We start from the raw sequence: 11,724 nt of genomic DNA, 5'->3' as shown, positions 1-11,724 counted from the left end.
TGAGGGAGAGGTGAGAAATAATGAAACAAATATACACAATTCCAGGCTGCTTAAATCACCTTCCAATAGCTCTTTGAGAAGAAAACCGTGGGTAGCTTTGTAAATGTGAGATTTGGGAGAGACTGAGAGTCAGAGCCCTCCTAGGGCAGGAAATGCGGACTGCAGTTAGCTGGGGGTAGGCATGGCACTGCAACGTTCACACCTCATGCCTGCAGGAGCAGATTTCTTTCTGTTCTTCTCCGCTGAGAATTATTTACCCAAATAGTGCACACAGCCAACTCACACAGGTAGGGGAGAGTGCTGGTCTTCAGGAAAATCCTATGCCAGGAGTTTGCTCTGCTATGCAGGTAACTTGCATTTGGATTGTTCCTGCTCATCTTTAGTTCCCCAGATAGGCAACTACTGTAGGACAAGTATTACTGTGAGGAAGTAAAACCAAAAATGCTGAGGGAGGAACACTTCAGGCTGGTGAGGTTTGGTGACTAAACCGTTATTCAGGCATCCTGGGTTAGTTTGCATTATCCTCGCCAGGAGGGCAGCAGCCCCCTTTGCAAGGGGCATTTCCTGAAGTCGCACACGAAGGGGACTCTCAGCCCTGCAGCTGGGTCATACTCATTTGCAAGGGCTCAGATAACACTGGTGTTAAGATTATTTCACGTTCAGGGGCTGCTGTGGGCTGCCAAGCCTGCAAGATACTTTGGGATGGGTTTTCTTGATTCTGTGCAGAGACAGCAAAAAAAGTGGTGATTGCTTGTGGCTGGTCTGGAAGACGAGAGGAAACAACTGAACTAGCAGAAACCGGTAAGCAGACCACAGGTGCATGGTACGTTCATTCTGAACACCTGCAGTCTTTCTCCCACTCATTTCTTGTACCAACAATGTGCAGTCATATAGACATTAGGCTGTCAATCAGATGGATTCTTTAGGAAGTGTTCAAATACAGGTTGACCTCAGCAATGCTATGGTCCACTTGCAGAGAAACACGTACTGTCAGTATGTGGGCCACCTGCAACAAGAAAAATGGCTTTGTTGTGTTTGGTAATAGCCAACAGTGCATGCTGGCTGCAGCTGCAAAAGGACAGTGTAGATGTGTCAGATCTCATAATCTGTGGTGGAAGGTAGCTGAAGAAGAGGATGAAGACAGCTTAAAAGCCATGACAAGATCTTCCTTTGCTGATTTCTGCAAACTGCACCAATTCTGGAAGAAGCCAAGAGATCTTTACTGGTACAGATTACAAATCCATGTAAGAGCAAAGGGGTAGAAGTGTTTGTCCCTTGTCATCCCATTAGATAAATAATTCGTTCAGGAATTCAAATCCCATGCTAAAGAGGGCCATACAGATACTCCTGCCAGCAGGTTGCCCATGCCTGAGGATGCAGCTGCCTCCATCCTGTCCTTCTGTTCACTAAGGCTTTGAAAGAGCCACAGCACAGAAATAAAAGCTGTGTTCTGACCAATGCAACAGTGAGTCCCCATCCCAAAGTCCCCAGCCACCCCACCACACTCCAGCAACATGCATTTCTTTACCAACCTCAGCATGTAAGAACATTCTAGCACCACTGCTTCCACGCCTGCTTTCTCGCTATCCCCTCCTGATGTACTTGGCAAGGCCACTGCTCTCTCTTGGCTCAGATCCTTGCCCAAGGCCCCTCCTGCCACTGGCATTCATATAAGCAGAGTAGTTCCAACACTAGTCCCGGGTGTGATCTGCTCACACCTAGAAAGCTGACCAGGACAAGCTCAGAGATAGCAGGGAAGGCACAGGCAAGTGAGTCCCTGGAGGAGCCAGCTGCTGACCTCTGCTAAGGGCTCGAGGGCTCTACAGACCTAGGGGCAGCCTGGGGAGAAGTCCATCCACTTCTACACTTGAAAAGTCACCCCAGCTGCAAGCACAGGCTTAGCGCAAAGGCTCATCTTTATTTCTGAGTAGTCCCCTCCCCCTGTACCATTTTCCTTAGCGAGTGGCGGTGGGTTTTTTCCCCAGGAATTTCTGATCAGCAAATGTCTCAGCAGTGTTTTAAGAATATGAATTCTACTGGGAACCTTAGCCTGAATGTAAAACACATGGAGCCTTTATTTAGCAGGTGTCTGCTGGGTTCATAGGGAGACCCAAAACCCAGGGTAACAACCACTGCAGAGCGGAGCCATGTAGCATTGCTGGATGGTGGCTCTGTGTGGCAGGGACACAGCTTGGTATTATCTGCAGACCTTGTCTGATCCTCATGTTTATTCCACAGTAAGCAAGGGTTAATTACTCAAATTATAAGATTGAGTGTATCAAATCGTCACTTAACCCTCCTCAATCCCATTGTTTTGTTAAGGACAATATTCAGGACTGGCCTTAGTGAAGAACCATGAAGACATGGGATTGTCTGGTCTATCTTACTACCCCACCTGTGCATGAAGGAAGAGGTAAAAGTTTACATCATGGCTGCCTGTTTACTTACGTAGCCAGGGCAGGGAGCATGCTGCTGGTCCAGCGATGCGCTGTGGATGTGGATGGGAAGCCCTCATGGGGCACTGGGAGCAGCCCTGTGGGAGGGTAGTGGTGGTGGTGGTGCACTGCAGATGGCCTGGGCCTGTCTGCTTTCACAGCCAGGGGAGCAGCAAACTGCAGGTCCTTGTTGGAGAGAGACAAGGGGCAATCTGTGAAATCTGTTCCCCCATGGAAAGGGTCCCTGGCTGAGGTGCTGGGTTCCCACTCAGCCACCCCTTGGTAAAGGAAGTCCTTCAGCACGTGTCTGGAGATGGGTTTTGCAGGCTCCAACACAGAAAGTCCAGCAAACACTCGGTGATGTCAGATTTCACCTGATATTCAGGGGCACTCAGACCCCACTCCCCCCAGTTTATCCCACCAGTCTATGTCAGGGAAACACATGGTGACAGGATGGCCTGGGGAGGGAGGCGGGGACGGGGGGGATGCATGCTCTTCCTCTGCCATCTTCCCTTAGATGCAGGGTCCTCCACAGAAAGCTGCAGATGAGTCCGCTGGCTCTCCCAGCACCACCATCTGCCCCAGACATCTCCCTCGTGGCAAGGGGGAAAGAGTATTCAAAACCAGAAACCGCAAAGTTTAAGGAAAATAGAAAAGGACTTCTGTCTGAGGCAATACTCAGTGCAGCTTTGCCATGAGGAAGAGCCGGCACTGCCTACCATTTCCACAGCAAGTCCACCCCGGGACCGTGGCTGATGAAGCCGCTGGGCCCCTCTGCACTGCAGGTGGCCTCCTGGGATACGAGACCCGAAATACGAGACCTAGCAGCTGCTGTCGGAGGCTTTCTGTCCAGGGCAGACATTTGGTCCCAACAGGTGCAAAAACCCATCAGCTCCCTCCAGGCCACCAGATGGGCTATGGAGGAGGATTGCATTTCCTACCTCTCCATTAAACCCAGGGCTCGGGGGCTTTTAAGCCATTTGTTGCTTTTGCAAATAACACGTAGGAAAGGTGCGAGTGAGCTGGGCAAGGACTGCAGGAGTGTGGGAGTTACGTTCTCAGCACCTGACAACCTTAACATCTGAGAAAAAGAAAACAAATCTTTCTTACAGCACAGGGAAAAGACATAGTTAGCCTGAAAATGGGGGGGTAGGAAAAGTACAGTGGAAGTTTTTGCAACATTGGGACATCCCCTCCTCCCCAAAGATCAACTGTCCTTGCTTCTTAGGTAAGAAATGCTCCAGAGATGAGACTAGAAATGCATTTTTCCAAAGCACTTAAGGATGCTAAAGAGCTATATCACCATGTTAAAAATAGCTTAGAAATTGGGCATCTAAGGATATGTTCAAAATTACCTACCTCTTATCAGGCACTGGACACATTTTGGAAAAATCCCTATAGAGATCTACACACCAAAATATCTTTAAGATCTGTCCTCTCAGAGCTCAGTAGCCATTGATTTTCAGTGAGACAGGAGCTAGAGCAGTGGGGCTCCAAGTACGATCACAAAATCTGTGCTTCAGCTCTAGCCCATTTCAAACTGCCAGATCAAATTTTACCAGTTACAGGATTTGTAACACAAATATTTCCCTGCTCTTTGCAGCAAATGGACCTGCAGCAGCAGATGCCCGGTGCAGATGTCTTACATGCATAGTCTGTACAGGCCAGATAATTTTCAGAGCTGGACTGAATCCAGTTTGTATGTGTGGAGTAGACATTCTTCCATTAGGTCCTGTCATAGTGCTCATCATGGTAAAGAGGCAGGCTGTGCTCTGCTCAGTAACAGTCTTCTGGTGCAGCGGGTTTGAAGGTGTACACAGCTTTAATTGTCCCAGACTTTCTGCATGTTTTGTCCAGGCCCTGCACCCTCCCAAGGAGATCAACCATTGCCTCGTGTGAGCAAGGATGCCCTTCAGACTCCGGGGTCGTTACCTGCTGTGCATGGTAAAGCAGGGGAGAGCTGGCTCCAGCAGACTGTGCGAACACCATCGGTGGCAGAGCCTTCAGCATCATGTTCTGCATGATGATCTGGTGCATCTGAGCATTCTGCATCAGCATCATCTCCACCATATCTGGGAAGAGGTCACCACAAGGAAGAAAGTAAGAGCTTTGTCAGCAACTGACAAGCAGCAGAGGCATCTTGGTAAGAAGTGCCCTCCAGCATACAGACTGGTCACTGCAGCCAAGACAAAGCAGCTGAAAGGGACGCATGAAGAATATCAGCATTATTTGGCCAGGCAGTGCAAAATTAATGTCTATGAATAAAACCGTTCAGACCAGGTCTCCTGTTTCTTCTCCCTTCTACAAGAAAGCTGCTGTTGAGCATCTTCTGTCTGATAGTTTCCCTACAAGCCCACCCCTCTGGCTATGCTGACTGGCAGGCTGGAGAAGGGCTGAGTGCTAGAGCGCTCTCGCTTACTCCAGCATGGACTGGCTCCTTAGAGTGCTCTCGGTTGCTTGCTCAAGATCATTGCTTTCTGTGTGAGAGGTTTCCTCAACTTTACATGATATTGCAGTGCCACCTTGAGAGTTCACTGCATGCACATCAAATCTGCTTACCATGATCTCTGAGTCCTAATCACAAAGGACCTGTGCAGTGGAACTAATTTGCTTGAGGGGGGAAGGAAGGAGGGAGAAGGGGGGGGGCGGGAAATCAAGGCAACTCTCCTTTTTTTTTTAACTGGTCATCCCAGAAGTAGTTTACATGTATCAGCTTCAGAAAAGTCATGCACGAACTGGGACAATTTTGTTTATGAAAATAAAGTCTGATTCAAAAATCCAGACACTTAGATGAGGAAAAAACTGAGAAATATTACAATTTCATGACTGAGGATTTCTCTCTGGGATGAAGAAACCTTTGGCTGAAGGTTGAGCCAGGGAAGTCATCCCAGGTTTTTGCTCATGTATTATTTCATAGTACCATCCACCTATGTTTAGAAACAAACTCTTTTTAATGGCATTGCACTATATTTGGAACAGCACTTTCAGCTGTTCTGTCTTGTTTCCAAACACGGGGGATAATAAAAGCCTGTATTTTTCTGAGGAGACTGAACAGCAGGTTAAGAGGGAACAAAAGAATAAAAACAGATTTTAGAAGCCTGTTTATTAATTTTGGAATCATCCATGCATATGAGTTTGACCTTGTTAATATTACTCAGTGCCTGGGGTTGAGCTGTTTTGCTTTCCCAAGCTTCCCCAGCAGCTTAACCTGGCTTTGCTGAGTTTTAGCAATAAGAGTTTGTCTGAAAGACTCTCAGAAATGGTATCTAGTCCATTTATGGAGTGCAATTCCCACAGCTCCAGCAGCAGCCCGGTTGTGAAACAGCACATCACTAACTAGCTTGGATGCCCTCCCATGCCCCCTCCCACTCGCTGTGGCACCTTGCCCCAGTCTGTATGCTGGAGGGCACTTCTAGCACCTTGCTGGCTGCTCGGAGGGTTCGTTACCTTCTTTAACGCTTCCGGAGCGGGGGGCTGCAAAAGGCTGGGCAGGGGCGATCTGCGTGATCAGGGGGGGTGGCTGAGGTAACTGCTGGATGATGGTGGCAGGCTGAGGCGGCATCTGAAAAAGAAAGGAAAATGGAGAAGTTGGAGTTGGTTTTGGCCAGCTCCCTCATCTTTGGGAGGGGGGAGCAGTGGGTATCATCTGCCTGGACAGTAAGGCTTTGGACATTGTCTCCCACAAGATCCTCATGGAGAAGCTGTTGAGGTTGTGGGCTGTACAAGCAGACAGTGATGTGCATTGGAAACTGGCTGAACGGCCAGGCCAAAGCGTGGGCAATCCTCCCACTCATCTTGCTACCACGTTCCTATGGTAAACTATTCACACTGTTAATTTTGTGCCTTATTTGTAAGATGATTTCCCTTAGATTTTGCCTAGGGCGGTAAGGGTTGCATACAACAGCAAGAGGCGTATCTTCCCTTTAGGTGGGATGAGTGTTTCCATACAGCCCACAACTCCCTCCACCTGCGGTTGTTGTCTCAGACCAGCACAGTGCTAGTGGTGTTTCCTAGGAGAGAGGATCCTTACTGCCTGCTGGATAATCCTTGGTGGCTCCGCGTGGGGAGCTGGAAAAGGTATCTGATAGACATGCGGGGAGGCAGCTCTGTGGTTATGACAGTGTCCTCCAGCTGGTGCAGGGGGCCGTGAAAACTCTTCCAGAAGGTGCTGCTCCTGCAAAATCGAGTATCTTCTTAAAGAAAACCTGGTCACAGAAAGGCAGACAGTATTGTTATGGTCTCTGAACTAAATGGGATTAGCCCTTGGGAGCCCACAGCAGGGTGCAGCCTCGCTCACCAAAATACTGCTGCAGAAACTTCCAGCACTGCTGCATCTGACAGGCAGACCACAAGTGACCGCTGCATGAAGGGAAGCACTCAACCAGTGCCCACACAAGTATAAAGAAAGTTTTTCTTCCCACATATCTCTAAGCAATACGGTTTTCAGCACAAGCAAAAAGGAATGGGAAAAAAAGCAAAGAACAAACTGCCAAAAGTCTGGTAAAATGTTTCATTAATGGTTGGTACCCTCCACGAACTAGGAATAAGTAACAGTCACTATTGTCCCGATTTTGGCAGCATTAAAAATCCCCTATTTGCATTTTGGCACTACCCCAGAGAGCTTATGATACGGCAGTTCAGGACAAACAGAATCAACCCACCAACTAACTGAAGTGGGTGCAAGCTTCATCAGCTGTAGTGAGGGAAGACATACTGCTCTCCAGCCCCTCTCCCTGATTAGCTGGCCCAGCCTCAATACTCTGAACCAGCAGAGGACTGAACACTGCCCAGCTGGAAAACTAAAGGACAGGAAAGAACTGAATCCACATTGGCAGCGGATGTGCAGATAACCTGGCCCTTTCTGTTGTTTCTGTCCACAGAGAGGGCTCTTACCCTAAGCTCCTGCAGGAGATCTTTCCTTCGCCTTAGGGCACTTTGGAGCATATCCTCACATCTGTTTCCTGAAGGAGGAAAAGTCCATTATCTTCTCAAAGGATCACAAAGGCAGAGCTATTATAGCACCTACGTTATGAGATTAATTCTGGAAAACGCGTTGCAAGATAGCTTGACTTCTTCCACAAAAGGCTTTAGACTACTTTTCTTGTCAAATCCACAAACGGATAATGACTTTTATGCCTCATACAAACACAGCTGTTCAGCGTCTCTACAAAGGCAATGCACCTTCTCTGAAAACAAACTTTTAAGATTGCTCTTTAAAGTACCCTTTTAGCCTCCTGGCTTAGAAACTCATTTCAGCCTGAAATTTTCTAGATATACCCTGTACATGCAGAGGATGATTGTGCAAAGCATTAAAAAAGTTTGTTGTGACATATCAAAACAAATTCAGTTTTGAATGTCAACTTTTCTGTTTCCTTTTTGTTCTGAATCAACTTCCTTTTCAGTTCTTCTCACATACAACTGATTTCGAACTCACTTGAAATAAAAATAATGAAGAATGTTTTCAGATACATTGGAGGCATGCCTGGCATCTGCTCTGAAAAGCATCACCTTGTATTTTGAAACTGTAAGTTGTTAAAGGGGTTTTTCATTTTTGGCTACAGCATTGAAAGTTTCCAACTCTGTGTATCAGCTCAATGAATATGAGCCCACAGTACAGTCTAGAAATACTACTTATCTTCTACTGGTGGCCTTTAATCCATAGATAATATAAACACTGGGTGTGCCATGCAAAGAAATGAATGCACTGCACATAGCATGCGTCGCTTCCATGGGAGTATTGTTGAAGGGAATACACTACTTGTATGTGAAACATCATAGCAGTCTTTGAAAGGGTTTGATAAAGACACAAGTTATTTTAAACTCCCTTATTTATCAACCTTTAGCTGTTTTGCTGGCTTTTACAGAGAGTTGTCGAAACTTTGGAAGTTTCATAAGCATGCTGGGATTGCTGAGCTCTCTGCCCAAACCAAAGTCAGGATGTAATTGCACATGCATGGTTTCCTGGTAAAATGGTTTCCCAGCTCTTATCAACGCAGTCCTCAAGACCAACTCTTTCAGTATAACGATTTGTTTCATAAGCTGAGTCACATTTTTTTACACTGGAAACCATGTTCTGGTCTGCACAAGGCTGCGTTTGTCAGCTTCAAAGGTGCAAAGCAGTATTAGTAGTGGAGTGTTCCTCCTGCCTGGATCCCTCAGAGACACACAGCCATCCTAACGACTCCTTTTCAGGATCACCAAAGCCAAGCATACAGCTGGACTGCAACAGGGGGTCACTCCTAGGTATAGGTATGGGAGCTAGGGCAAATAGGATCACTGGCAGTTTGCTCCAGCTGAACCAGCATCCACAGCTGAGAGACTGCAGAACACCTGGGCAGGAGGTCATTCTTATGTCTGTGTTCAGCTAGTTGATAATTTCCTTTTGTCAAAAAAAAAAAAAAAGTTGAAGAAATTCAAAAGACAAAATGTAGATAGCTGCACAGTATAGCAAGCCTGTTCTCCTTGCAGCAAGGCCGCTAAGATTCACCAGCTTGGTTAGGACCGAGACTAGTATACAGACTGACATTACTGCACAAGCTTCACTGCAACTTGCATTTTTGCTACTTCCAATCCCCAGGGCGGCATACAGATTTAGATATGCAGGCTGAGCTGGGGCAGTACTGACTTAAGTTCAGAGTCTCCCTCCTGCCCTCCAGACAAGGTCCCTGTCACAGAAGCCAAGACAGAGCAAGTTCTGACTACCCAAATGCCCAACCACTAGCACGCAGCTTTTAGGGAGGGGATGTGATCATCTGGTGTGACCTACTGAGGAACTCAATGCCTGAGAACATCACTAAGCCCTTTCTGTATTATGTCCATAATTAGAACAAATGCTTCTCTTTTACTTGCAGCTGGGAGAGGTGACTCCATCTTCTCTAGGTTCTCCTGTTCATTTTCTAGTCTCTGTTGGTAGAACCACAATAAGAACTGGTTATGAGTCAGGCAGCAAAGCTCACAACAACTTGCAACCCTACCTTACAGGGATAGGTTTGGGATGGAGGAAATAAAGCAGAAGTGGAGAGAAGCAGTGCTTCTTACCTGCTAAATCACAGCTAGCAAGGGCTACAAGAAGTATTCAAAGAAATATGAAATGTCTCACTGCAGATCTAGTTACAGTAAAAGAACAGTCATGCTTCCAACTGGCCAGGCTATCCCAGACCTGGAAACTGATAGCATGGTGAATCAGGAGACTTATACATCATTTATTTTGTAGGGCAGAGAGCTGGATCATAGGAAGAAGTCGATGCCAGACAGTTTCGGGTATTCGGTGCACTAATAGGCCTAAATGGCCCTGACCAGCTTCACCTGAGGCTTCCATCCACACTCACTGCTCATGTGCCCAGGAGCCCCTTTAATCTCAGCCATAGGTCTTCAGTTCCTACTTGAGCTATACTGGATGAGTATTGGTCTGCAGTTCAATCACAGCCATGCCTGTGACTGGCCATGGATCCTATTAACCCTGACCCCAACTGCAGACACTTCCCAGGTTGGCCTTGGACCTGCCTCATCACCATAAGCTTGCCTGATAGATCTGGACTTTTGGTTGAACCTGGCCACCATCTCTGGCTCTGCCCTGCTTGCCTCACCTGGGGGCTGGCCAGCTAGGCCTCTGCTCTGCTGGCTGTGTTATTGTGCTCAACTCCTTGCTCCTTAGGGAGCAGCTGGCCCTTGGTGTTCACTGATGCTCAGAAATTAGAGGCCTTTTCCTCAAGCACAGCCTCTTTTCTTGGTTCTGCATGACTCCACACTTGTGAAAGCTTTGCCCTCAAATGGCTGCTGCATCCAAGATAAAAGACTCCACCGTGGAGACAGTTAGATGCCACTTCCAGCATTTGCATCTCCAGGCAAATTGTTTTTCCTTCCAGAAAACTCTAGGGGCTTCTTGAGGACACCGAAGCAGAAGATCCACACTAGTAGATGTCAGATGTGCTGAGGGTGGAGGAACAGGGCTGAGTGGAGAACCCTGGGTGCATTAGTGTGCGGAGTCACAAATTGCTCCTGGGATTCTGTGCAGCACTTCATGTGCTTCCACTGAAGGCCTGCCCATGTTTCACCAGGCAACATATCTTATGTGAAAGTAGAGAAAAAAGAAGACATGAACTTGCCTTAAAACAATCCGAGATCCTCTTTATGCAAAATTTGCTCCTAAACTTTGCTTGTCATAACTCAAACTGCTTTTGAGCTAACTGGTGACATCTCCCATAAGATCAAAGTCACTTTAACTCTATTTTTAATTTACTGTAGGTCCATGTAAACTTGTACAACGTTATTTAAGAAAGTGACAGGGACTGTAGCACCAGCGCACATTCGTCTGCCTCTGCTTGCATGAAGAAAGATGTTCTTAGTTGGCTGCAGATCCTCTTTGTATCTCAGTAGAAATATAATTATTTCAAATACAATGTTAATGCTTAAACATGCAAGAGCAAAAAGCAGAGCAAAGGTGACCACTGCAGAATTATTTCCTTACCTTTTCTAGGAGTTTGAGTTTCAGTCGTGTCAGGTGATCCACCACTGAAGGATCTGTCATTGTAGTAGTCTCCTGGAAGAGCAGGCAGGCAAAAACAGGTTAAAAAGCTAAGCAAAGGCAGATAGGTTTTCAGTGGTCATTTTTTCCCTTCCACTATCTTCATAGAATAATTCCATTAGGAAAAAAAAAAAACAAAACAGGATTGTGAGCAATTGAGGGAAGAAGATAAGAGCTTCAGTTTCACTTCCAGATAAAAATGAGTACAGATGTTCACCATAATGTCATAGACACAGCTTTTTCTGCCATTTCTCTCAATGCATTTTCGTGCTGCAGGTTGCAATGGTCACAGAAGGGTAACTCAGAGTGAATACTTGTCTGTTCTTAATGGTTGCTAGCCTTTCCCTGGCAGTGGCACTAAGCCTGGCCCTCTGTGTTGTTAGAGTCTTCCAAGTAGCTCAAAGTTTTGTGCCTGTAACCTAGTTGCTAAGTTTGTTGTTTCAATCCTCAATATAAACAACTTAATCTCCAGGTGTAGAAGCTTATGTACCTTTTGTAAAGCAAATGCCCAGCACATTAGTGGACAAGAAAAAAAGAAATAAAAGCCAATGGTTAACACAAGCCCCATGCTAGGGGTCAGATTATGATCTTGCTGATTGACACCTGATAGCAATGTTTATGCCACTCTAAGGGGCCTGTAAACTTTTGACATAGCCCTTCATATGAGTTTTCATGACCAGATAGTAACTAAAAACTTAAAAAATGAAGGAGCATAGCTGAAACTCATCCCTGGATGAGTAAAAAGGATATGGTGTAACAACCTTT

General features: G+C 46.5%; 1 protein-coding gene across 2 annotated transcripts; it reads right to left on the bottom strand.

Moving 5' to 3' along the window:
- Positions 1-20: 20 nt before the first annotated feature.
- On the bottom strand, positions 21-10,962 carry C9H21orf58 (chromosome 9 C21orf58 homolog). 2 transcript variants are annotated; one of them, XM_075511919.1, is made up of 8 exons: positions 10,903-10,962; positions 9,281-9,338; positions 7,329-7,396; positions 6,466-6,609; positions 5,883-5,997; positions 4,368-4,507; positions 2,449-2,621; positions 21-1,006 (listed from the first exon to the last, which is right to left on the bottom strand). In XM_075511919.1, exons 1-8 carry the CDS (start codon positions 10,960-10,962, stop codon positions 991-993), a joined length of 774 nt encoding a protein of 257 aa, XP_075368034.1. In that variant the 3' UTR covers positions 21-990. The 2 variants fall into 2 exon arrangements, 1 of the variants encoding a protein (XP_075368034.1); XR_012777114.1 differs by lacking the exons at positions 2,449-2,621; positions 4,368-4,507; positions 5,883-5,997; ... (2 more) ...; positions 9,281-9,338; positions 10,903-10,962 and adding an exon at positions 1,533-1,666.
- Between the last annotated feature and the right edge of the window lie 762 nt (positions 10,963-11,724).

The sequence above is a fragment of the Mycteria americana genome, chromosome 9 (genome assembly GCF_035582795.1).
Source record: "Mycteria americana isolate JAX WOST 10 ecotype Jacksonville Zoo and Gardens chromosome 9, USCA_MyAme_1.0, whole genome shotgun sequence".
Classification (NCBI taxonomy): domain Eukaryota; kingdom Metazoa; phylum Chordata; class Aves; order Ciconiiformes; family Ciconiidae; genus Mycteria; species Mycteria americana.
Note: the sequence above shows the minus strand (reverse complement) of the source record. Positions and strands in the feature narration are given on the sequence as shown.

Bases quoted from the DNA above. Each gene is read 5' to 3' on its own strand.
- C9H21orf58 (XM_075511919.1), bottom strand. From the start codon at position 10,962: ATGACAGATCCTTCAGTGGTGGATCACCTGACACGACTGAAACTCAAA. The intron at 6,610-7,328 runs GTAAGAGCCCTC...TCGATTTTGCAG, and splicing joins ATCTCCTGCAGGAGCTTAGG to GAGCAGCACCTTCTGGAAGA. The intron at 2,622-4,367 runs GTAACGACCCCG...CTCTCCAACAAG, and splicing joins TGCTTTACCATGCACAGCAG to GACCTGCAGTTTGCTGCTCC.